At 41.9% G+C, this 23,195-nt stretch overlaps 1 protein-coding gene across 2 annotated transcripts in view; it reads right to left on the reverse strand.

Moving 5' to 3' along the window:
• LOC127425361 (polypeptide N-acetylgalactosaminyltransferase 9) overlaps positions 1-23,195 on the reverse strand; it is a 153,475-nt gene that overhangs the window by 96,204 nt on the left and 34,076 nt on the right. Inside the window, exons 1-3 of one of the 2 annotated variants that reach the window (XM_051671294.1) lie at positions 16,684-16,713; positions 15,489-15,655; positions 6,940-7,114 (exon numbers count right to left, since the gene is read on the reverse strand). In XM_051671294.1, the coding sequence (XP_051527254.1) occupies positions 6,940-7,114; positions 15,489-15,645 (332 nt within the window). In that variant the 5' untranslated portion in view covers positions 15,646-15,655; positions 16,684-16,713. Of the gene's footprint in view, positions 1-6,939; positions 7,115-15,488; positions 15,656-16,683; positions 16,714-23,195 lie in introns of those variants that run through there. The other variant, XM_051671287.1, reaches the window with a different exon arrangement.

The raw sequence follows: 23,195 nt of genomic DNA on the forward strand, positions 1-23,195 counted from the left end.
TCAAGACTGGACTTCTGCAATGCTCTGTTGGCTGGTCTCCCAGCTAGTGCAATTATGCTGCTGCAAATGGTCCAGACTGGGCAGCGTGTCTGGTCTTTAATTTACCAAAGAAGACTCACGTCATCCCCCTCTTGATTTCACACATTAAATTCAAGGCTTTGACACTGGCCTTCAGGACAGCCCATGGCTTACCACAGCACTCTCTTACTTCAACTCACTCATCCAGCTCTATGTCACTACTCGCTCTCTGCAGTTAACAAACGAGCGACGCCTGATGGTCCCATCTCAATGAGGCACAAAGTCCATTTCACAATCATTCACATTCTCTGTTCCTCTGTGTTGGAATACGCTTCCAACCTCCACCTGATCTGGTGAAACCATCTCAACATTCAAGAACAGCTGAAAACACATCTCTTCTGTGAGCACTTAACGAGTCCACACTAATGAAGAAAAAAAACATTCAGTTTCTGTCTCTTTCTTCTGTGCTAGCTTTTATAGTACTTTAGGTACTCTGAGAACTTGGCAGTTCAATACTGCAGACTAAATGTAAATGTAATGTAAACAATTAAAGATTTTGTCTTTGATCAAGGTATATGTGGTTTGACCCAATACAGTGGCCACTGTATTTTCATGCCACCACACTACACACATTCACACACACTGCATACACATCGTATGTCTTGAACCTGACAGGCTGACAAGCTCAAATTAGGGGGCAATTACTGGCTGAGGTACCTGTCCACAGGTGTCACTCACATTGAAGACTGGAACACCTTTAGAAAATTGTATAATTCACAAGATAGCGCTCTACATTCTAAAAAATAAAATTGCACATGTGCTATTTCATGTGGTGTAGAGTGTTAGGCAGTGAATGGAAAATTTGCCCATTATAAGATCTGTGAATACCAAAACTGTTTTCCCTCTCCATGTAATACAATGCAGAAAATGTTAAAATATAAATAGGCCACAATTTCTGTAGTTACAGAATTTCATATTAGTTAACTGACAAAATGATACCATGGTATTATGTTTTTTTGGACATGGTACCAAGACAATACCATGGTCTTGGAGTACCTTGGAGTAAAAACCATAGTAGATAAATATGGCAATCATACAGTACCATAGTATATGTAAAAATGCTTTGGTGTTACCATCAATCTACCATGGTATTGCAACTGTAATTTTACTACAGTTAGAGGAAAGCCATAATAAATATGGCATCTCCTTCAGACAGTGTAAGAATGTTTCAAAACTTACAACAGTTTCATTATAGTAACAATAACTGCAGTTATGGAAGTTTTCAAAGAAAATACTCACAATGGTGAATATCTGTAAGGGGATCGGCTGGGGAAAAAAAGAAAACGCTAAACATGCATTTGTTTAACAGTGTATAGGGAAATTCTGATGCTAAAATATAAAAATATAAAAAAGAACAGTCTTTACACCAGAGTGAGCACCTGTTTTTTCCATATTATGTGGCCATTGTAGTACCACACACAGCGTAACATCCATAAAAGTTAGGCCTAAAATATTATGATCTCCCTCTGTGCGTAACAGTTGGCAACAGGGATGTGGGTTGAATAGATTTGGTGAACCTGAAGTGATGAGGGAACAAGAGTGAAAGATGACTCGTCAGACCATAATACTTTTTCCAATGCTCAAGGATCCAGTTTATATGCTCCTTACACCAGGTTATGCACCTCTTTGTGCTGGCCTTGAAAACAAGGGTTTTTGAACAGCAGCACTGCCATACATTTCAGCTTGTGAAGCTCATGATTGTTAGACTGGGTCATAAAGGATTCAGTTCTGTGGTCATTTTTGAGGCGACTCTTTTGTGGCAATTAGCAACTGTCCTGTGAATTATCGGTCTGCTGCTCTTTAGAAAGACAAAAACTACCCTTGTAATTGCCTTACTAAAACCCATTTTAGGAGGTATGAGTCAAAATAATTTTTTGTTGAAAATAACATTCTGCCACAGATGCTGTTAACTGAGTTAGAATTGTATTGAACACGGAACACTCCTTTAACATTCAATAGATTTTTTTGTATCAATTTTATCTAGGGCTGTCGATTTAATGCGTTAATATAGTGCGATTAATTATATAAAAGATAACGTAAAAATATACCTGGACCGTAATAAGGACCACCTGTTTTTTCCAGGGGGCAGTAAGTGAAACTGTACAGGCAATGCGCAGCTTATACAGAGAACAAACCAACCCTTCAGCAGACAGCACAACATGAGGACGCGTTCTTGTGTACAAAACACAGCTTGATGGAGCGCAAATCCAAATTTAGGATTTATTAACTTGACACAGCGACCTGATAATTGTATGTTTATGATGTGGCGTAACCAAAGTGAGACACTACAAAAGCATCCGTCTGACGCAGGTGCACATTGACAGGTCCTTAGACAAGCCCTCATAATAAATCTCGGTCTGATTGACAAATTCATTTGCAAAACTGATTGCTGTGAACTGTAGGCCAGTGATTGGCTTATGTTCTGTAATATCCAAAAAACAATACATTGGATTCTAAAGCCACTTTTTGTATTGTATTATCAATGTTTCACTCCTCTGCCACAATAATGTAATGCATTATATTTATCTGAATATAATTGTTTTTATTTTTTATAATATATATATATATATATATATATATATATATATATATATATATATATATATATATATATATAATTAAAACCACCTGCCGAATATTGTTCAGGTCCCCCTCGTGCCGCCAAAACAGCACCAACCCGCATCTCAGAATAGTATTCTGAGATGCTATTCTTCTCACCACAATTGTACAGAGCAGTTACCTGAGTTACTGTAGACTTTGTCATTTCGAACCAGTTTGGACATTCTCTGTTGATCTCTCTTATCAACAAGGAATTTCCGTCCACAGAACTGCCACTCACTGGATGTTTTTTTGTTTTTGGCACCATTCGGAGTAAATTCTAGAGACTGTTATGTGTGAAAATCCCAGGAGATCAGCAGTTACAGAAATACTCAAACCATCCCATCTGTCACCAACAATCATGCCACAGTTCAAATCACTGAGATCACATTTTTTCCCCATTCTGATGGTTGATGTGAACATTAACTGAATCTCTTGACCTGTATCTGCATGATATAGTGTGACAGCATGCCCCACTAATTGTGTCAACATTAATTCATTGAACTTTTTCAATTCCCCTGGGCATTAACGGTGGAAATTTTCAAAATATTTTTTGTAGCCAAAAGTAATCCCATAAAGCAATTTACCTTTATGCATTTGGCAGACACTTTTATCTGAAGCAACTTACAGTGCATTCAGGGTATCCATTTGTGCATTCCCTGGGAACCAAACCCATAATCTTGATATTACTAGCACCATGCGCTACCAGTTGAGCTACAGGAACCTTTAAACATTTCTTACCTACTCTGAGAATTATTCACTGTAAAAAGATCTCCCCTATATATCTATATAGTCCATGTTTCTAAGGACACTGGGAGTCATACAGGTATACGCATTAGTGGTTTTTATTGTTATTTAATTTAATTTAATTTTGTGTAATTGAGGCAGATGCCTGCCACAGACCTGATCTGAGAACTGCTTGTGTAAGCTAACAGTATGTTAAAAAACAAAACCCATGTCATTTCCCAGTTATCTCTCCCCTGACAAATTCTGCTTTCTGAGGTAAACATTGAACTAATGGTCATTTCACACCTAGAAATGTTTGTGCTCACATAGAAGGAATCCACATTTAAATGAAATGCCAATGCAAGTTTTGCATGAGGGAAGGAATAATAAAACTAAATTAATATCTACCCAGGTTTTGGCTTAAAAAAAAAAAAAAAAAGTATGAGTTTTTCCGACCGCAGTTTCACCATCATAGTCCAAACAGAGTGGCTGGTTTTCATGCTCATCTCTCCATTAAATATTTATGTTGTGGAACAAAGAGGAAAAGCTCATTAATGGTTAATCCATAATTCCCAAATGAAGGTCATACTACTCCACTGGGAGGCCTTAACGAGCAATTATAGCTGTTGGGTTAACAAAGGTGACAGACAAAGGATGTTTTAGTTCACGTAAGGATACTGAATGCAGTCGCTGCAACATTTCTCAGCACATCTGAGCTGTTTTTTAAGAAAGCAAACAATGGATTTATACTCTAATTTGGATTTACATCATATTTTGTGTAATGGATGCTGGTCGCCATCATGGGATGCTGATTTGCTGGTGTCCCTAATAGGCTTTTTAACCATCTTATCCAGCAAGACTTACATAATCAACCAGCTTCACTACATTTGCAAAACTGAAAATGTGTAGTTGTTACCTTAACACTGGGTCCTAACCAGATGCCATGCGATAAAGCAACAAGCGCTAAATTCTATCGCTTCCATGGAAATTTTAGTTTTTGTCTTCATCAGTTGGTATCAAAAAAGCAATGAGTGATAGAGAATTTTGTCAGTCGTTTGGTTCGTATTTCTGTGGAGATGCGCTGAGTAGGCCCACTCATAGTGGTTGAAAATCCTGCTCTAAATAAAAAAGCGCAACAGTACCATCGTGGTTCCAGAAGTATTTTTTCGCATTTTTATGTAGGCTTTTCATAGAATATTTCATAAAAGAGTTGAAAACCATGAACCAAATTAACCAGCTCCGAGGTGAATCGCGTTTACAAACTTTAATTTGAAGTCTTTCACAAGGGCACAAACAATGACGTAATCCAATGAAGAATTGCGAATGACGTAATCAAATTAAAAATTATATAAATATATCAAACTATTGATTTTAGGTCATTGATTATAAGTATAGAAACTATATATTGGTAACACTTCACAATAAGGTTCCATTCGTTATGAACAAACAATTAACAATAATTAATGTTAATGTTAAATGTTAATGTTAGTTAATAAAAATAAAATGTTTCATTGTTAGTTCACTTTAGTTCCTAGTGCATTAAGTAATGTTAGCAAACAACTTTTGAATTTAAAAATGTATTAGTATATATTGAAATTAACATTAACTAAGATTAATAAATGCTGTAAAAGTATTGCTTATTGTTAGTTCATGTTAACTAATATTAATAAATGGAGCCTTACTGTAAAGTGTTACAGATATATTTTAAGTTTACTGCAAAATATTCCAATATAGACAGATATATACCGATGAGCCAAAACATTATGACCACCTGCCTAATATGCTGTTGGTCCTCCACGAGCCACCAAAACAGTGCCGACCTGCCGAGACATGGACTCTACAAGACCACTGAAGGTGTCCTTTAGTATCTGACACCAAGACATTAGCAGAAGATCCTTCAAGTCCTGTAAGTTGTGAGGCCATGGCAACACCTTGAACACTTCATTATGTTCCTCAAACCATTCCCAAACAATGTGTGCAATATGGCAGGGCACATTATTCTGGTGAAAGAGGCCACTGCCATCAGGGAATACCATTGCCATGAAGGGGTGTATGTGGTCTGCAATGATGTTAAGGTAGGTGGTATGTATCAAATTGATGTCCACATAAATGGCCTGACCCAGGGATTCCCAGCAGAACATTGCCCAGAGCATCCTCCGCTTGTCGTCTTCCCACAGTGTATCCTGGTGCCATCACTTCACCAGGTAAACGGCACACACGTACATGGCCGTCCACTTGACATGGCCGTCCACATCGGACCAGGTGACCTTCTTCCACTGCTCCAAGGTCTAGTTCTGACACTCGCTTGCCCACTGAAGGCACTTTCGTCGGTTGACAAGGGTCATCATGGGCACTCTGACCGGTCTGCGGCTACGCAGCCCCATACGCAGCAGGATGTGATGCACTGTGTGTTGTGACACATTCCTCCCGTAACCATCACTAAAATTTTCTGTGACTTGTGCCACGGTAAACCTTCTGTCAGTTCAGACCAGACGGAAATTGCCTTGGTTGCCTTAACGCATCGATGAGCCTTGCGTCCCCAACACCTTGTCGCTGGTTTGTATTTTCTCCCTCTTCGGACCACTGTCGGTAGGCACTCACCACCAGTAGCGGTTCTAGCTTGTATGGCACCCCGGGGCGAAACCCGCTTCAACATGCCCCCAAAGGTGTTGGGGGTTCTGTGTGGGTGCCTTGTGCTGCCCTGGGCAACTGCCCAAGTCACCCATGCCTATATCCGCCACTGCTCACCACTGCTGACCGGAAGCACCCCACAAGCCTTGCCGTTTCAGAGATGCTCTGACTCAGTCATCTGGCGATAACAATTTGGCCCTTGTCAAAGTCACTCAGGTCTTTACTTACCCATTTCTCCTGCATTCAACATGCAAGAACTGATTGTTTGCTTACCATCTAATCTACCCAAACCTTGACATGTGGTCTTGTTAGAAGATGATCAACGTTATTCGTTTCACCTGTGAGTGGTCATAATATTTTGGCTCATCGGTGTATATGTAGTTTGAGAGTTTAGGGAGACCAACTCGATTGCATCATTCATTGTGTGTCATGGAAGTAGGCGGTTGCTCCTGGACTTGTTTGGCAGGCTTTGTTGGCTGTGGTTCTCTGATTAGGTAATCTTTCTCTGCTGAACCATGGGTAGTGTAGTTGTTTACCAGGAATTTGGCTATTAAACACAATTTTAAAACAATGAAGTTGAAATCAAGCGGACTGAAGGCTTCAACAAAGGCTAATACCATCGACGAACAACTTCAGAGCCCACTGTAGTTCGGTCTTTAAAGTTTATAAGTTATCGTTGAAAAACTATTTGTCTATGGAAGAATGGAATTGTGCTGATGTAGCCAATCACGCCTCAAGCATCCATTCTACCTTATCTGACCCCTAGAAGTTCTTTTAAATACTTTTATTACCAAAAATCCAGGTACTACCACAGAAACATTAATTCATCCTGGGTGCATCTCAGTTCTTCTGTATCCTATTTCTGAGGTAATTGCCTTATAAATAATAAGAGAGAATCCCACTTACCAGCCTATGTTGAACTCCACATGGGCGTCGAAGAAGCCCACAACAGGAGCAGTGGCAGCGTTCCAGCCGTGAATCCTGGCCCGAATGAGTCCCTCTCGTTTACTGTTCCTCACAATCTTGACCAGGCCAGGATATCGCTTATTCACATAATGATCCAGATTGAACTTCAGCTCCACTGCAACAGAGAGGCAAAAAAAAAAAAAAAAAAAAAAATGTGATCCAAGTAAATCAAAACCTCCTACGACAATAATATGAATTTGTCTAGCAGGATTTAGCAAAATTCAACATTTAAGAATTGGAATTTGAATTGAATTGGCCATGTTCCATAGAATGTTGAATTGGAATGACAGGAAGATACATTTAATTAATTGAAATTCCTTTAGTCTCTTAGAGTTAGCTATCTCTCCTCATTCAATAAGAGCTCTAGGAGGTAAACAAATGGAGTGCACAGAGAACACACACACACACTCAGAGACACAGACACACACATACACACACTGGGGGAAGATAGATGAGTGTTTGGGTTCTTTCCTGCAGAGAGCTCTAGTTTCTATGGGGAGAGGAATAAGGAGGAACAGAGCACTCTTTAAGTCACTGATGCACACAACTCCCTCCCCTCTCATTCATCAGCTCACAAGAATGATTAACATTTCAGTGTTTCAGTGATTCAGGGCAATAAAAATGTTTTACTTTTTCAGTGGACTTGTCCACCCATGAATGTGATTTGAAACTATTATACATAAATGCTGGGATGACATGTTTTACGTCTGCTTGTGAATACTCGGGTAATGGGGCAGAGGGGCAGTGGTGGCTCAGCAGTTAAGGCTCTGGGTTACTGATCAGAAGGTTGGGGGTTCAAGCCCCAGCACTGCCAAGATGCCACTGTTAGGCCCTTGAGCAAGGTCCTTGATCCTATCTGCTCCAGGGGCACCATATCATGGCTGACCCTGCACTCTGACCCCAGCTTAGCTGGGATATGTGAAAAAAATAATTTCACTGTATGTGTGATAAATAAATATAATTATTATTAATTAATTAATTGTAATGGCAGCTCAACTGGTAGGGCATTGTGCAACACTCAAGTTATGGGTTCAATTCCCATGAAAATAACTTATTGATAGTGAGAAGGGTACACTTTAAATGAACTGAGGGTGATTAAATCACCAACTGTACCCCAAAATAAAATGAAAAAATCATAATTTAGTTTTCTTTTTTTATAATATATACAGTATATTTATGTGGTTATCTAATCAGCCAATCATGTGGCAGCAGTGCAATGCATTAAATCACACAGATATGTGTCAGGAGCTTAAGTTAATGTTCACATCATCCATCAGAATAGGGAAAAAAAATTTGATCTCAGTGATTTTTGGTGCCAGATGGGCTGGTTTGAGTATTTCTGTAACTGCTGATCTCCTGGGATTTTCAGGCACAACAGTCTCTAGAGTTTACTCAGAATGTGAAAAAAAATAAAATAAATAAAAAACATCTATTGAGCAGTGTTGAACTGTACAAACACACACACACACATACACAAAATGTTCTTGTGTTGTGAAAAGTTATAGGATTCCCTCCAGTGCATTCTGAACGCAACTGTGATAAAGAATCATGAGGCAGAAATATTTTATTAACGAATAAATAAAGGACAAATATCCATCCATCATGCCATTAATAGAAAAAAAAAGTTCTGGATCATAGTAGATACAAATTTAGGATTATGAAATTATTTAAAATGCATGCTGATCCTGAAAGATGAGCTATGGCAAAGGGATTGCTTAGCTTTATTTAATCAACATAGAGGTTTTATAATTTTATATCTGCATATCTAGAACACAAGTTTGATATACAACCATATCAATCCAATATCAATTAATGCAATTAAAGAATTTTCCTCATGGATGCACACGTATGTGTGACAGTAAAGGTTAAAACTAATCCTATGCACAGTGTTTGGCTATGTCATAAGAATTTAATTGAACCTAACTGAGTGTCATAAAAATCAAATGTGAGATAAAAAAAACAGATGAGATTTTAAGTTTAATCCTCTGTGGAATTTTAAATATTTTTTTTATAATAGTTAAATTTAGTTTAAATGCCCAGTGACAATTACAGGAAGAAAACCTTTAAGAAGAACAAAGTAATCGTAAACAACAGCACCTACTCAATCCTGAATCCCATTATAAAGAAGATACCCACACAAGAGGAGCATGTGGAGAACGGTTGACTGGCATTACCACTATCTTTCCAATTTGCTGTTATCTCTAAGACTTAGCTTCTCTGGATGCAGCCGTTTCCCTATCTGTCACTCACTCGACGTTGTGTCGATGTAGTGACACTAGGGGTCACTCTTGGGAGCCCTAAACACCTCTGCCTTTTGAAAAAAGGCCAATGGAAATTGGTGAGTGGAATTTGTATGCCGCTCCCCCGGACATACCGGTATAAAAGGAGCTGGCATGCAACCACTCATTCAGATTTTCTCTTCGGAGCCGAGCGATTGCATTCAGTGCACTGAATTCAATTCACCTCAAACTGCTGGATTTTATGGCGCATTTCAGCGGCTTCTCCCCCTCTGCACCTGTGGAGTGCAGAGAATGCCCCTGGGTGCCTCGGCAGAACAAAACAAAAGAGTATATTCTAAAAAGAGTATATTTTCAATCCTAAAACAGCGGCACACAGAACGTATTTTTAAAGATGCCTTTCCGTTTGTGTGTTATTCCTGGTTGCGGTCGTTTTCTCTCCGCTTCTGACGGCCACGATTGCTGCTTTACGTGTCAGGGCGCTGCCCACGCCGAGACATCGTTCGTGGATGGGTCTTGTCCTCATTACGAGAACATGATCATGATCTTCCTTCGTAAGAAAGCAAGCCACCCCAGCAGCTCCCCGCCTCGGTCCTTCTACCTATGGGTGTGAGGCCGTGTCAGCTAGCACTGGGGGAGATTTGGGGACTTCAATGGGAGCACCTCCACAGGGTAACCCCCCACGGACCTCCTATTCCTCAGCATGCTCGCTTGCCCCGGTCAGGCTCTCGGATGAGACTGCCGGCTTGTCTCAGGGCGAGTTCGACCTTTTATTCAGGGCCCGGGAAGACGATGAGTTATCGAGTGCAGCATCGGAGAGTGGGCTCATCCATTCTGACGAGGAGGCTTCGTATGGGCTTTCTCCTTCGGGTATGGTCACCCAGTCTCAGGACGACGTGGAAATGATGGACATGCTTTCCCGAGTGGAACCCTCCACTCTCCCCTGAACCCTCGCGGCTCGATGATTGGTTCCTGGGCCCAGAGCGCCGCTCACGGCCGCGCCCCGCCCCGGTCTCTTTCTTCCTGGAAGTTCATGAGGAGCTGACAAGATCGTGGGGCACCTTTTACTACCCGATCCTGATCTTTCAGCTCCCCCGCTCTCACTACCCTCGATGGTGGGGCAGCCAAGGGGTATTCGGTGATTCCCCAGGTAGATAAGGTGCTCACGGTGCACTTGTGCCCGCAGAGCACCGCCACCTGGCGCAGGCGCCCGAAGCTCCTGTCCAGGGCCTGTAGGTTTACGTCGTCTCTGATGGCTAAGGCCTATGGTGCCACTGGAAAAGCCGCCTCCACCCTGCACACCATGGCTCTCCTGCAGGTACACCTGGCACTAAAAGAGCTGCACGAGGGTAAATCTGACCCAGGATTGATGCAGGAACTGCGCTCAGTGACCGACCTCGCTCTCCGGGTGATGAAGGTCATGGCGCGGTCTCTTGGGCAGGCGATGTCCGCCCTGGTGGTCCAGGAGTGCCACCTTTGGCTCAACCTGGTCGAGATGAGAGAGGCTGACAAGGCACAGTTCCTTGACATCCCCATTTCCCAGGTTGGCCTGTTCGGCGACACTGTTGAGGACTTTGCCCAGCAGTTCTCGGCGGTGAAGCAGCAGACGGAGGCTATTCAACACATCTGCCCCAATGTGGCTCAAGACCCCGCACCCCGTCTGCTCATTGCCAAGGGCGTCCTCCTGCAACAACAGCACCGGCTCCGCTGCAGTCCGCCCCCGCACCCCGTCTGCTCATTGCCAAGGGCGTCCTCCTGCTACAACAGCACCGGCTCCGCAGCCTGCCCCCGCGGTCCCGGCGTGGAGCCCACTGCAGGAAGCAGACGCCACCCGTCTCACGGCCGGCCACCAAGAACCCAAGGAAGGCTTCGAAGCGCCCATGAGACGGGCGACCCAGGGATGAGGAGACCCGCTTCTATGGAGCTAGTAGACAGACCACTCCATCCCCCGGTGGAGGGCCGGGAGGAGAATCTTTTGTTTCATTTTTTGCCGCACACCCAAGAGGTTGCGGTACCCAAAACTTCAACAACAGAGAGGTTTTCTTGTTCCCTGGGTCACATGTCAGGTGCGCACAGCCATTGTCATGACCGCCATCCACCATCCAATTTCAGCAGGATTGGCGCTCCAGCGGCGGACCCCCCGCCCCTGCACGCCCAGCTGTGGCACAAACATGCCCATACCGGGTTGGTTCCGATGGACTAGAGGGACGATATTCCTCCTCCCCCCACCTCAACCAATCTTATAGTGGGCATCAGGAGCCAGGTAAGTGCTTCAATGTCTCTGGACTCAGCACGGCCACGGGGTTTGAGCCCTCCTCAACGTGGCACCTCGGGCCCCACCCGCCAGTACGTCCGACATGATTGTCCCCTTGGTCCCCCTCGCCCGGAGTTTGGATGCGTGGCTCGCACTTTCCAACCCGTCACGATGGCTGATCCGGACCGTCCTACTCGGCTACGTGATTCAGTTCGCCAGGCGCCCGCCCAGGTTAAGCGGCATTCGCTTCACCTCGATGAAGGGCAAGAATGCCGCTACCTTGCATGCAGAGATCGCTACCCTTCTAAGGAAAGGTGCGATAGAGCCTGTCCTTCCGGCCGAGATGAAGTATTGGTTTTACAGCCCCTACTTCATCGTACCGAAGAAAGGTGGTGGGTTGCGGCCAATCTTGGATCTGCAAGTACTGAACCGGGCCTTGCACAGACTCCCATTCAAGATGCTGACACAAAAATGCATTTTAGCAAGCGTACGGCATCAAGATTGGTTCGCGGCTGTAGACCTGAAGGACGCGTACTTCCACGTCTCGGTCTTACCTCGACACAGACCCTTCTGTGGTTTGCTTTCGAGGGCTGGGCGTACCAGTACAAGGTCCTCCCCTTCCTTGTCCCCTAGCGTCTTCACGAAGGTCGCGGAGGCAGCCCTTGCCCCGCTAAGGGAAGTGGGCATCCGCATCCTCAATTATCTCGTTGACTGGCTAATCCTAGCTCACTCTCGGGATGTGTTGTGTGCACACAGGGACCTGGTGCTCACGCACCTCAGCCGACTGGGGCTTCGGGTCAACTGGGAAAAGTGCAAGCTCTCCCCAGTTCAGAGCATCTCTTTTCTCGGCTTGGAGTTGGTCTCAGTCTCGATGACAGCGTGCCTCACGAACTGTCTGAAGGTGTTCAGACAGAAAACAGCGGTTTCACTGAAAATTTTTCAGAGGCTCCTGGGGCACATGGCATCCTCAGCGGTGGCCACACCACTCGGGTTGATGCATATGAGACCGCTTTAGCACTAGCCTAAGACTCGAGTCTCGAGATGGGCATGGCACCGTGGGACACATCGCATGGTCGTCACGCCGATCTGTCACTGCCTCTTCAGCCCTTGGACCGTCCTTGCATCTCTACGGGTAGGGGTTCCCCTAGAGCAGGTCTCCAGGTGTGTCGCGGTTACGACGGATGCCTCCAAGATGGGCTGGGGTGCCGTATGCAATGGGCACACAGCTGCTGGCTCCTGGACTGGCCCATGGCTGCGTTGGCACATCAACTGCTTCGAGTTGTTGGCAGTACTGCTCGCCCTGCAGAGGTTCCGGCACATCACGATGCAGTGAATGGTAAGTATTTGGGGAAGCACGACTTGATCATCAGGTTCCTGAGAGGCGCTAGGAGGTTGAATCCCTCCAGGCTGCACCTCATCCCCTCGTGGGACCTCTCTGTATTCCTTCAGGGTCTACGGGGAGCTCCCTTTGAGCCCCTGGAGTCAGCTGAGCTTAAGGCACTCTCTTTGAAGACTGCCCTCCTGACTGCGCTCACTTCCATCTAGAGGGTAGGGGACCTGCAGGTGTTCTCTGTCAGCAAATCGTGCCTGGAGTTCGGTCCAGGTTACTCTCACGTGATCCTGAGACCTCGACCGGGCTATGTGCCCAAGGTTCCCAAGACCCCTTTTAGGGATCAGGTGGTGAACCTGCAAGCACTGCCCCAGGAGGAGGCAGACCCAGATTTGGCATTGCGGTGTCCGGTGCATGCTTTACGCATCTATTTGGATCGCACGCACAGCTTTAGAAGCTCTGAGCAGCACTTTGTCTGCTTTGGTGGACAGCGGAAAGGGAGTGCTGTCTCCAAACAGAGGATCGCCCACTGGGTCATTGACACCATCGTGATGGCATGTCACGCTCAGGACGTGCCGCCCCCTGTGGGGTTACAAGCCCACTCTACTAGGAGTGTAGCGGCCTCCTGGGCCCTGACCAGTGGCACCTCTTTGGCAGACATGTGCAGAGCAGCAGGCTGGGCAACATCCAACACATTTGCGAGGTTCTATAATCTCCGGGTTGAGCCGGTTTCATCCTGTGTGTTGTCAGGTACGAGCAGGTAAGTTCCGCAACAGCTGGCCGAGTGTACCGCTTGCGCATAGTGCCTTTCCCCTCCCATGAGGTGAAGACGTGCGCTTTTGACTCCCAGTCATGTTCACAAGTGGTGATCCCTGGATGACTTTCCTCCTTAGCCCTGTGGCAGACGAGTTTGCGAAGAAACTCGCTGCCAGCCCAGTACACATGCTAACTAAGCCCTGTACTGGGGTAGGTGCTCCACATGCGCTGGTTCCCCATAGGTGACCCCGTGTGATATATCTTCCGCTAAATCGTTTCCCTGTCTGTAAACTGCGTCTTCCTTGGGCAGAGGTTCCTCTGCCCCCGGTCACCATGTTTGTAGAACTCCTCCCCCGTTGGGTAGGACCTACCATGGGACCTCTCCACATGACATATTTCCGACAAGATTCAGTAAGACCATGTGACGTATTTCCACTTGAAATGCCCATTCAATTGTCCACTCACAATTCCCATTGGCCTTTTTTCAAAAAGCAGAGGTGTGTAGGGCTCCCAAGAGTGACCCCTAGTGTCACTAAATCGACACAACTTCTCAGGGAATGGAGGTTACAAAAGTAACCAGGACGTTACCGTTTCTAATTTCATGTGCTATTTTCTTTCTGATGTTTCAGCTTCTCTCAGCTGACATTAAACTGTTAACATGCAAAGGTACTTGACCTTTTCTAAGCGCTGTAGCTTGTCGCCTCTTGTTTAGCACGCACGCTCAAAAAAAATGACAGGTACAGGCACTCTCGCCACTTGAATAATAAATTGACCTTAGCGAGCATGTCTCTGTCTCTTTAAGTCTCGTGTCCATTGTGAAGGCATTTAATAGAGTGCCATACTCGTGTAACACTATTTGCTGGAGCCAATAAGGCTTTTATCCTCATTTTCTGTCCCTCCACCATCACTGTCTGTTCAGATTAATCTCTGCTGAATCCGGTTATGCATGTTAACATTCATTCTCACCTTGTGAATATTATTAAGGGACATTGCGTCTGTATTTCTCATCTCATCAGACATTGAGGAGTATTACGTTCTTGAAATTCAATTCATTTAGGCATTGTTTGTAAACAGATCATAATGGATTTCATTCCAAATTAATAGAAATGCAGGTCCTTTAGACAAAGAGTTTAATTTTTAATGCTTTTCAAGGGTGTTTTTTGTGCAAGGATCCAGCTAGTAAATAACCTCTATCTTTGTTCCCAATGGTAAACTGTTGCTCTGTTTCATGGCAATTTAGGCCACATCCACAATTATACATTTAATTTGAAAATGCATCTTTTTCTCTATGTTTTGGCCTTCTGTCCACACTGAGACAGCAAAACAGCAAAAACAGAGCTTTTTGAAAACGCTCTCCCAAGTGGATAAATTAGAAAATGCTGTCTTCGTGTTGTTGTGTGGACAGGAGAAACGGAGATATCTGAAGTCGAAGATGTATTTTTTGTCAAGTGAGGCATTCATGTGATCCATTCAACCCAAAACAATCAAGATGGTGGCTCACGGTGTCTCACGGAAGAATAAGCAATCTCTTTTTTCTTTTGAAGGCTATTTATAAACATGTTGTATTCAACAGTACCCAAAAACAGTATTTTGCTTGAGCTGTTCGTTGCTCGATGTTTATTTTTCCTCTTTCTGTTAGTCTTTAAGTGCAGTCTGAAACCACATATTCAAAAAAATATTGGAGAAAAAAAAAAATACACCAACTGCAGCTGCATACACAAACAGCTTTAGTAGTGACTTAGACATATTTTGTCTGAGTATGACGAAGTGGACACATATCGTTTTATGTAAAAACATATTTATATATATAAAAAATGTAGTGTCTGGAGCATCAGGATCAATAGAAAGTTACTGGTACACATTGAACAGGCAAGTAAAATCTTAAGCGGAAGCATAATGTTTGTGTTCTCACCACTGTCACTGTTGTCGTCAACCAGTATGATTTCTTTAAGCAGGTGTGCTGGGGTGTGGTTGACCACGCTGTGTACAGACCGCAGGATAACAGAGAGAGCTTCATTCACAAAGATGAAGACCACAGAGATCTGAGGGAGGTCTTCTTGGTAGGTCATCTGCTTGCACCTGGAGAATGAGGAGACAACAATATATTAAGTTTTAAAGTTTTATGGCTGGAATATACAGCATATTTAGAATGAAAGGAACATTAAATTTGATTTTTATAGGAACATGAAATCAAAACTGACCCTTGATTTCACTTTAAAAAATGTGACTGAACTTATTGTAAATGAGTGCTAATTGTGCATTTATACTACACGGTATTTACAAAAAAACGTTTTGTTTTTTTCCAGGGAACATGCATATTGATAAAATGTGTATCTTGAATTCACTGTAAATACTGTTGGATAAAAATACTTGGCTATTTTTTTTTTTTTCTGTGCAAAAAATGTGTACAAAAATTATAATAAAAAAATATGTATTAAAAAAAGAAATACGGTCACATCCACACTAATAATTTTTCATTTGACAAAGCATAATTTTCTGTACATTTTGGACTTCCGTCCACATTATCCTCCTACACGTGACGTCTGCGTGCATTTTCATTTCATTTTTTGATTTGTAACTAGTAGCACCTAATAAACAATAAAAATAATCATGTTAAAATAAAATTTTGAATTATGAAATTCTGAATCTATGTACTTATCATTGTCCCATGTCTGCCAAATATGTTGAGAGGTCCAAACATCATCTGCAGCCTGAAACTGAACTTTTGGTTGGATTTTAGGAGTGAATGCACTTAGCTGCATAGGAAAGCTATGGGATGCACCCTTGCTCCCTATTTAGTGAATGACTTAACCTCCAGTATGCTGTCTGTCTGCACTGGTCTCAGAACAGTTTGAAATGCACCTTATTTTCATCCTAACTGCATATAAAAAGCCTCTGAAAGCAAAACATTTCAGCTTTTGGATGAATAAATGTATTCTCAATGTGAAAATGCAGAGTAAGTTTATAGGAATGCATTTACTTATGTTAATGAATAGCACCTTATTATACAGTGTTAACAAACAAAAACTTAGCAACATTTCGATTAAAATGAAGCGAAATGACCCACAGATTTGTTACTGTGAAAAATTTCTTTTCAGGTGTCTTACCAGAGGCACTTTTGTTGGTGCTGCACACATAGAAGCAGTTCACGGAAATCGACACCATGGTGTTTGGTCACGTGACCTCGTGCGTCAGAATTTTTAACCCTTAAATGGCTCCTTTAGAGTGTCCAGAACAATATGCAATGGGTTTAAATGATTTTAAATTATGCGTCGCGTATAGCGAATCCAAAATAGCAAATCCTCGGGGTCGCACGAGGTTATGGAAGTTAAATACATTGCAAACACTGTTTCATGCTGTTTTTTTTTTTTTATTTATTTTTTTTTTTTTAAAAGATGTTTGTAGTTGTCAATGTATTGTCCATGAGTTGCTCAAAAGTAAAACATGGATTCATCCAAAATCCACTTCAGTCTGTATTAACTGCAGTTATTTGACAGCATTTAGGATTAAAGCCTTAATCTGAAGGAGAAACAGTCTAAGGCACCATCCTTCATTAACCATGTTATCTCTAGTAGCTGCAAGCAGCAATTAATAAAATATTCAACACCAATGTGAGCTGAATTTTGCACCTAAGCTGGAAGAGAAATGGACTCATTCTGTTGCCCCGATCAGGTCAACCTGACAACAATGCCATGGTAACCAGGTTTGTATATTGTTCAGTGTTGCTGTTGCTTTATATATATATATATATATATATATATATATATATATATATATATATATATATATATATTTATGTACAACAGTATTCCTGGAATGCTGGCCTCAATTAAACTACAGCCTTACTTTATTGACCCCAGAGGTAAAATATAAAGTGAATATAACATATAAAGGGAATATAAAGAGAAAGGCTGCATCTTCCTCTAAACTTTAGGGTTTAATCCCCATTGAATTCTGAGGTCAACACCTGAATCGCTCGGTCATCACAGCTTCTGCCATAGCTGTGGGATCAAGGACACATAGCCGAATACATACACTACAAGAATTAAATGACAACGAGTATATTCAAAATAGAATTCAGAATTTCATAAAGATCATATGCTATTTAGCCTTACTTGGAATAGTCATATTTTAAGTGCCTACCTTCAAAACACTAATATATAGGCCTATACTGCATGGTGCTCAAATGTACTTATTTGGAGACTTTCTGAACACCTTGACATAACAGACCCTATTTAAGGTACCTAAATCTAAAATTATATTTCATATCTGGCCACGCACTGTATAGACCTTATTCACAGTAGCACCATCTTTGATTTTTGATGGGAATGAAACCATGAGGGATAGACTTAACGTCTCGAGATAGACTAAACAAGTTTTTTTTCTATTGAAATATCCTGGAAATAACTTTTTTCAATGTTTCATCAGCAGAACAATGCAAAAACAACAGTAAAACCCATTGTCTCTTCCTCACAACCTCGTTTTGTCATTGCCGTAAAAATATCTACAGTATACACTACCAGTCAAAAGTTTTGAAACACTTGACTGAAATGTTTCTCATAATCTTAAAAATCTTTTGATCTGAAGGTGTATGCTTAAATGTTTGAAATTAGTTTTGTAGACAAAAATATAATTGTGCCACCATATTAATTTATTTCATTACAAAACTAAAATGTAATGAATAAAGTCAAAATAAAACAAATAAAAAAAAATTATGACTTGGACCAAATAATGAAGAAAAGCAGCCAATAAGTGCCCAACATAGATGGGAACTCCTTCAATACTGTTTAAAAAGCATCCCAGGGTGAGACCTCAAGAAGTTGGTTGAGAAAATGTCAAGAGTACATTTCTGCAAATTCTAGGCAAAGGGTGACTTTTGACCGGTAGTGTATATCTTGTCCTTTTTTCATTATATTGTTATTTCTAATATTACTCTGAAAAGTTTGTGTGTTGATACTAGTACAAAATTAAGATGCAGACACATTTACCTTTGCACGGCAAAATTCCACGGGCGAAATAGTCATCTTGATGGGAATCCGCGCAATCGTAAATTTCACGAAATGGACTTCTAGTGGCAAAGGATTTCCCCTAGCATATTTCGTGTGGAGTTCAAGTTTGAACTTTGACAGGCAAATTCGCCGCGTTGACCATTAGGAAGTTGCTTGGTTTGGCAGTGACCTCTGTGTGGGCGGTGCTTCGTACACAGCTACACTGAATATTTACAATGGACAAGGATATCATTTCTTTTTAACTTCACTCTTCCAGAGTTTAGAGTGCAGCATTACAACAAAACATGTTGTTGAGTGCTGGTTGAGTTTACAATTACAGAAAAATCATGTTTGCAAAATTACTGCAAATAATTTAAGCAAAAATATTGCAGAATTTTTTTTTTTTTAAATATGAAAATTGTAAAGCAAAATTTAAAATAGCTTTTTTATTATTTACTTATTTATTTTTTGTTTATTTTTTAGTACAAAAGTTATTTATTAGAAGCAGTCTGAGATTGGTACAAACTACATCGAAATGAAAGGTCCTTATACTAGCTTCCAGTTAGATTTAGAATTGATTTCAAAGTAATATTACTAGTTTATAAATCACTCACTGGCCTAGGACCTAAATAGATTGCAGATATGCTTATTGAATATAAACCTTATAGACCACTCAGATCATTAGGATCAAGTCTGTTATAGAAATACCAAGGGTTCACTCAAAACAAGGTGAGACAGCATTTAGCTACTATGCCACTCGCAGCTAGAACCACCTTTCAAAAGAGGTCAGATCTGCTCCCACAGTAGCCCCATTCAAGTCCAGACTGAAAACACATTTGTTTATCTTTGCATTTGTTGACTGAGCACTGTGTGGTTCTTTACTGAATGCACTGTATCATTTTATTTCTATATTCTTTTTCCCTCCTTTTTATTTCTTTTAATACATTTTTTAAATGAAAATTTTATTTATTACATTTTGTTTCTTGTTCTTAAAGGAATAGTTCACCCAAAAATGAAAATTTGCTGATAATTTACTCACCCTCAGGTCATCCAAGATGTATCGGAGTTTCTTTCTTCATCAAAACAGAATTTAAGACTTTTAGGATTTCATTTCAGGCCTCCTCCTCTAAACAATGCAAGTGAATGTCCTCCATTTTTTGATGGTCCAAAATGCATATTTAGGGTGCATCAGAATAATCCACACGACTCCAGTTGACAAATAAAGTTCTTCTGAATGCAAACGATTGATTATTTTTGGAAACAAAACAATACTTACATACTTTTTAACTACAAATGTTCGCTTCCGTACATCTCTGTGATGTACGCTCATGAGAGGGATGATGTAAGCTCATTGGTAAGGTCACGCGTCACGTGGAGGAGTCAGGAAGCGCGTCATTGTTTACGTTGTTTTTTTTGTTTTTTTTTTATTATTTGGAAATTATTTTTATTTTATTTTATATTGTTTTGAAATTGTTTTGGACTGTTTTGGTTTGTGAACGGCACAAGTTTCTCTTGTAAACAATGACGCGCTTCCTGACTTTCTCAATCACCTTTTTGCCTTTGTATTTTTAATCACTTTACACTCTTAATTAATCTACAAACAAATAGAAAAAAAAAAACGAAAAGTTTATCCAGTCAGAATTTATTCCTTGATGCTTGCAAGCAAAGTGTGACAACTGTTTCACAAATCGCATGCCCGAAGCAGCGCGTGAGTCTGAGCTCCACCCTGTCAGGCCTTCAGAATTTCCACAGAATCCTTCAACAGTGCAAATGAATGCACATCTAATGTCAGACTGTCAGATTCATCAGCCAGTCAGACTGATTTATTTGTTCTTGGTGGGTTTGGTCTTTAGGATATGTCCTGGTCGAGGCCTTCTAGCTGGCCTTGATTGACACAATCACACTTTAAGTGATGTACATAATTCTAGAGCGAAGAGTGCAAGATCAAGCTGTCTGGGATGTCATCACTGCTGGTATTGCCGTTGAGAAAGATATCCTTATGGATTTAAAAACACGAGATGTTCTGCATGACCGTGTGATTGCTTAATTTATTAAACAGGAAAGGAGGACAGATTTTCACTTCAAGTAAATTGGTAAGTGCTTTTTGCATTGTTATAACAACATCAGGAGTTTTCTAAGTGTAAATTAGGCTGCTTGAGCATTTAGTGTCGGATCAAGTTTTGAAAAGTAGTGCTACGCTCCATTCAACTCGGAAAGTCGGATTTTCCAACTTTCTACTAGGATAAGTGCAAAGGAATGCATCTTTAAGTCAGAATTACAACTTGTAGGCTCGTGTGGTAATTCTCAACTCCGATTTCACCGAGATGCAGGGGCATATATTTGTTTTTTGTTTTTTTAGTAATTCAGAAATCAGTCTATCTATCTATCCATTCATCCATACTGTACATACCCTACAACCCTCTCACAGCACCACCACCACCACCTGTCAATAATATTTAATAAATTGGCCCATCTTCCATAGAAAATCCCTTTAGCCGATCTGCTGGATTGACAGCTTTCTTTGTTCCTTTTACGAATTCACATGTAGATTCACACATGTGAATGTGTCACACAGTCTTTGTGAGTAAATAATAGTGATGTTCAGTGTTTTGACTTTTGGGAGCAACAGGTGGAGAACAGTACAGCTGAAATGACTCATGACTTACAGAATATGGGATTTAGTTCAGTCTTAATGATATCAGTTAAATAATGTGTTTGTCTGAATGGTAATGTATGAAATCTTTTGATGTTAAAATAATTTATCCTATCCTAGTTTAATGTGCAGTGACATCTAGGGCTGGATTTTAATACAGATTTCCCCTTTCAATTCGATTCTAATTCACAAGCGCTCGATTTGATTTGATTTCGATTAGATTCGGTATCAATTCAAATGGGTATATTTCAGTTATAATGTCCCTTTTGCTTACATATGAAAGTAATCCTCTCCCAGCTAATGCTGTTAATTTTGTACATTTTTGTGGCAGCAGGGGTGTGGTCAAGCATCCGTCCAGAGAGAGAGAAAGCGGTAAGGGCGCTTGCACCTGAGCTAGATTATGTTTATCACCTGTCTCTAATTCTAGTGAGCATGGAGAGAGCAGCATATAAGCAGCCACGCGACCAACAGAGAGAGAGAGTTTGGCACAAGGAAGGCCACGGTGCTCCTGAAACTGAAGCTGTTACGTTTAATCTGTTATGTTTGTAAAGCTAATGCGTTTAAGTAACTATGAACCTGTGAAGCTAATGTGTTTAAGTGACTACATGCCTGTGAAGCTGATGAGTTTGTGAAGTTGTAAAGTATTGAATTGGCCAATTAAAAGTCATCGAATCTAGTGATTGATGGTCAACAACTCCAGCCGAATGTCACACTTTCATATCCCTATTTCGCAATTATAAACGAGCGGTTGTATAGAGTGATGCAGGATGCTCAAACAAAGGAAGATACAACCCAGCTCTTAATACCGCAGAGCCATCAGGAAATGGTGTTCCAGGCGGCTCATTATAATCCCTTGGTGGGTCATCTAGGGGAAAGAAAAACACTGAACCCTCTAAAAGCCCGTTTTTATTGGCCGGGCATTGGCGGCGATGTCCACAGGTGGTGTGCGGCTTTACGTTACGGACACTACGCAAGTTTTACGAATTACTGGGCATTAAGTCAATTCGCACCAGCATTTACCATCCACAAACAGATGGCCTGGTGGAGTGATTTAATAAAACCCTTAAGAACATGATTCGTAAGTTCGTGCACGAGGATGCTAGAAATTGGGACAAATGGCTCGATCCCCTGTTATTCACAGTACGAGAGGTCCCGCAAGCCTCCACTGGGTTTTCCCCATTCAAGCTGCTGTATGGGCGGTGCCCGCGTGGCATGCTTGATGTCATATGCGAAGCTTGGGAGGAGGGACCTTCAGACAGTAAGAATGAAATTCAATACGTTCTTGATCTTAGAGAAAAACTCCATACCTTGGGGCAACTTACACAGGAGAATTTGCTCCAAGCTCAAGATCGACAGAGCCGAATGTATGACAGGGGAACTCGCCTACGGGAATTTGCACCGGGAGATAAGGTACTCGTATTACTCCCCACATCGAGTTCCAAATTACTCGCCAAGTGGCAAGGTCCCTTTGAGGTCACACGACGAGTGGGGGATCTTGATTATGAGGTAAAGCAAACCGATAGAGGGGTCGCACGTCAAATATATCACCTTAACCTCCTGAAATTGTGGATTGAAATTGAGGCGGTCCCTGTGACATTGGCTATGGTAGTTCCGGAGAGGGCGGAGCTCGGGCCAGAGATGAATACAAAACACAATCATTTCACCCCGGTCACTTGCGGAGACCACCTCTTACCGTATCAGCTCGCAGAGGTTGCCAAATTGCAACAGGAGTTTGCAGACGTGTTTTCCCCTCTACCGGGTCGTACGAACCTCATCCAGCACCACATCGAGACCGAGCCAGGGGTATTGGTACGTAGCTGTCCCTACTGATTGCCCGAGCACAAAAAGAAAATTGTCCGGGAAGAATTGGATGCAATGCTCGATATGCTGGTAATAGAGGAATCCCACAGCGATTGGTCCAGCCCAGTTGTTCTAGTTCCTAAGAGCGACGGGTCTGTACAGTTCTGTGCGGATTATA

The sequence above is a fragment of the Myxocyprinus asiaticus genome, chromosome 3 (genome assembly GCF_019703515.2).
Source record: "Myxocyprinus asiaticus isolate MX2 ecotype Aquarium Trade chromosome 3, UBuf_Myxa_2, whole genome shotgun sequence".
Classification (NCBI taxonomy): domain Eukaryota; kingdom Metazoa; phylum Chordata; class Actinopteri; order Cypriniformes; family Catostomidae; genus Myxocyprinus; species Myxocyprinus asiaticus.